This window comes from Carlito syrichta, unplaced genomic scaffold (assembly GCF_000164805.1).
Source record: "Carlito syrichta isolate Samal-C Ts95f unplaced genomic scaffold, Tarsius_syrichta-2.0.1 Scaffold144165, whole genome shotgun sequence".
Lineage (NCBI taxonomy): Eukaryota > Metazoa > Chordata > Mammalia > Primates > Tarsiidae > Carlito > Carlito syrichta.
The window spans coordinates 40,756-44,534 of NW_007088261.1; the positions used below are offsets into that span (position 1 = coordinate 40,756).

At 47.7% G+C, this 3,779-nt stretch overlaps 1 protein-coding gene across 1 annotated transcript in view; it reads right to left on the reverse strand.

Annotated features, from left to right (window-relative positions):
- CDH3 (cadherin 3) overlaps positions 1-3,779 on the reverse strand; it is a 51,919-nt gene that overhangs the window by 4,523 nt on the left and 43,617 nt on the right. The window contains exon 13 of the mRNA XM_008050332.2: positions 2,875-3,081. Within this exon, the coding sequence (XP_008048523.1) occupies positions 2,875-3,081 (207 nt within the window). The remainder of the gene's footprint in view (positions 1-2,874; positions 3,082-3,779) is intronic.

Below are 3,779 nucleotides of genomic sequence, written 5' to 3' on the forward strand. Positions count from 1 at the left end.
TCAGGCAATCCACTCACCTCAGCCTCCCAAAGGCGTGGGATTACAGGCTGAGCCACCGAGCCCGGTTTAATGCTGGCTTTTAATGAGACTCTCAGATGTCCCCTAAATTAGCTATAGACTTGGGGACACAATATCAATAAGGATACCTGATCTCAAACCAGGCAATGTGGGGACCAAAGGGAGGCCCAAGTGTATGATGAGCACTTGTATACCTAATCCTGAATTGTACCCCACATCTTTAAAATAAAATTTACAAAAATAAATAATAATAATAAAACCATAATGATCACTTGTACCCCACAACTCTAAGATTAAAAAAAAAAAAAAGAAAAATTAGCACCCGAGCACAGTGGCTCACACTTATAATTTCAGCACTTTGGGAAGACAAGGTGAGAGGATTGCATAAGCCTATAGGTTTGAGACCAGCCTGGGCAACTTGGTGAGACCTCATCTCTACAATAAATTAAAAATTATCTGGGTGTGGTGGTACATGCTTGTAGTTCCAGCTACTTGGAAGGCCAAAGCAGAAGGATTGCCTGAGCCCAGCAGGTCGAGGCTATGGTGGCCGTGAGTGTGCCACTGCACTCCAGCCTGGGCGACGGAGACTCTAACTAAAAAAAAAAAAAATCAGACTTTAGGTTAAAAGCAAGATCATGTAAAACTTTGATATGGTGCAGTAATTTGAACTTGGGTGTGAAAGCTATGTTGAACTTTTAAGAGTGGACCTGGCTTTCTGATGCGGTTGGCAAGACTGATGGGCTGTTTGTACACAGGGGACTAGCCAGCTGATGCCTGGCTGTTTTTGCTGTCATGCTTACACCCAGCTTGCCACATATTAAGAGGGTACCTCTGGCCCTCTCTCTATGGCAGCCCCATGTAAAAAGTCACAGCACTGCTTAGGATCAGTACTCTTCTGCCTGTTGATGGAGCTGCTGTCTCTCTGGCTAGACAGGACAGACTGAGCCTTCCTTGGGAATCCATGGGTTCTCAGGATGGACACCCACGTGGGCCAGCCTGTAACCTCCCCTTTCCCCTTTTCCTCCCACTGAGCCTGGGGGAAGACAAGGGGCAAACTGGACTTTTCTGAACCTAAGGCTTACATCTAACTGTCCTCTCATGTCTCCATTGGTCTGGTCTGGCAAGTCTCTTCCCACAGTACTTTCCCAGCTGGGAAACAGAAGCTGTTTCTTCTACTTGCTTAGGCCAAAAGCCTTGGAGTCACCAATGGCTCCTTCCCTCATACCACATATCAATCCTAATCAACTCTACCTTGAAAGATGACCACCTTTTCTCACCTCAGGGCTGCCATTCTGGCAGAGCTGCCAATCATCTTCTCACCCTTGGATAATGGCAATAGACTCCCTAAATGACCTCCCTGCCTCCACCCTCACCCCTATAGTCCGTTCAGTAAGAATCTTACAAAATTTAAGTCAAACTACAACACTCCTCTGCTCAAAACCTTCCAATAATGTCCTGTTTCCCCAGAGTCCTTGCAACAGCCTAAAAGACTCAACAGCACGATGCCCGTGCTCATCACCCCTCTGACATTATCTCCCACCTTCTCTCCCGCTCCAGCCACTGATGTTTCCACAAACTGTCCTGCCTTGTGGCTTCGAAACTGTTGCTCCAAGGTACCCATACAATTCGCCTCCTCACCTCTTTCTGGTCTTTACTCGAATGTTCCCTTTTCAGCAAAGCCTGCCCACTTACAACTGCAGACTTCCCCCCATTTTCCGTTTCCCCATGGCAACATATGTTTCTCTGTCGGGCTGTTTGCCATATGCTCCCTGCACTGCAATGTAAGCCCCATGAGGGAGGGATCAGTCTGTGTTGACTGCTGCACCCCCAGTGCCTAAAGCAGTGCCAGACACACAGTGTGGTTAACTAGAGCTTGCTCTTGTGGCTTTCACAACTGACTAATGTGTGTTATCTATGTGAGGACCAAGTCAAAGAGTGGATAAACCAAGTGTGATAGGTTCTATCTACCTTTGGAGCTAAGGCATTTTCTTTTTTTTTTTTTGAGTTGGAACCTCACTCTGTCGCTCAGGCTGGAGTGCAGTGGCACACTCATGGCTACCCCAGTGTCGACCCATTGGGCTCTGGCGATCCTTCCGCCTCAGCCTTCCAAGTAGCTGAAACCACAAGTGCACGCCACTACACCCGGCTAATTTTTTGATTTATTGTAGAGACGAGATCTCGCCAAGTTGCCCAGGCTGGTCTCAAATCCACAGGCTCAGGCAATTCACTTGCCTTGGCCTCCCAAAGTGCTGGGATTACAGGCTGAGCCACTGAGCCCAGCCGGCATTTGCTTTCAACTAAACATTTCTGCTCAGTAGACTACTGGAACTCAAACTCTAAAATGTATCAGCACCCACTGGGGGCTTGCTGAAGGTTACTGGGTTCTGTCCCTGAGTTTCTGAATCAGCAGGTCTAGAGTGGAGCCTTTCTAACATGTTTCTGGCAGTGCTAATTCCCTTGGTATGGCGACCACCCTTTCAGAACCATTGCCCCAACCTCTTTTTTTTTTTGAGTTGGAGTCTCACTCTGTCACCCAGACTGGAGTGCAGTAGCCGCTCCTGGCCACCGCAGCCTCGACCTGCTGGGCTCCGGCGATCCTTCCACCTCAGCCTTCCAAGTGCCCCAACCTCTTAATGACCTAATGGCAGGGCCAAGTCTGTTAGCTTGCTGCTACATCCCCAAAGCATGGCAAATCCCAGAAGCTCCAGAAATATCTTCTGACTGAATGACACTCCTAGAATTAAGAGTTTAAGCACTAGATGGGCAATACAGGTGGCCTCTGAGTCCCAGAAGTTAAGGGTAGAATCCAGTCTTTTAAATTCCTCATCCTCTGAGAGGAGGGCTCCTGGTACTCACACAACAGAGCCAGGACAGCCCCCAGGACTGGGAGGATGAAACCTCCCTTCCAGGGTTGAGGGCAGGTTTCCACATGGCCGTGGCAGTCACACACGGTGGCCCTGATCACCGTCAGCTGCTCCTTGTTGCCATGGTCAGACAGAGAAAGGTACACATCATATGTGTCTTGTTTCAGGAACTTCTTCAGGGACAAGGCCACTGTGTCACCTGCAAAGGACAGATCATTTATTAGCTGAGAGATACCATCTGTGGTGGGAGCTGAGGACACCATGATGCAGGTTTGAGAAAATAGCCTCTACATCTGGGCAACAGGGAAAAATAGTCTACAAGCACACTTGGGCTATGTATGAGAAACCGATATTTGGCTAAAACAAAATTTACTGTCATGTTCATGTTCAAATTAATTATTGGGATGTGAAAAAAAATTATCATCATAGAAAAGATCACTAGCATAGAAAATTAATTCACCATTTATTTTTATTTTTTGAGTTGGAGTCTCACTCTGTTACCCAGGCTGGAGGGCAGTGGCATGCTGATGGCCACCGCAGCCTTGACCCACTGGGCTCAGGCGATCCATCTGCCTCAGCCTTCCAAGTAGCGGGAACTACAAGCATGTGCCACCATGCCTAGCTAATTTTTTGATTTATTGCCGGGAGCCGCAATCACTAGTAAAAGTAAGGTAAAAGGGACCTGACAACAGGAAAAACACTGGCTGGGAGCAAGGCCCCAGTAAAATGCGGCCATGACGGAGGCAAAGCCCCATGGATCCTGTTGACGGACCTTCCCTAACTTTGAAGGATTGCGTGCATAGGCTTGAGAATATTCCCTCTTTAATTGAGATAATAGATGCGCAAATGGATGATGGCATTTGACAGCAAAAATTATACATAGGCATAATGGAGGTG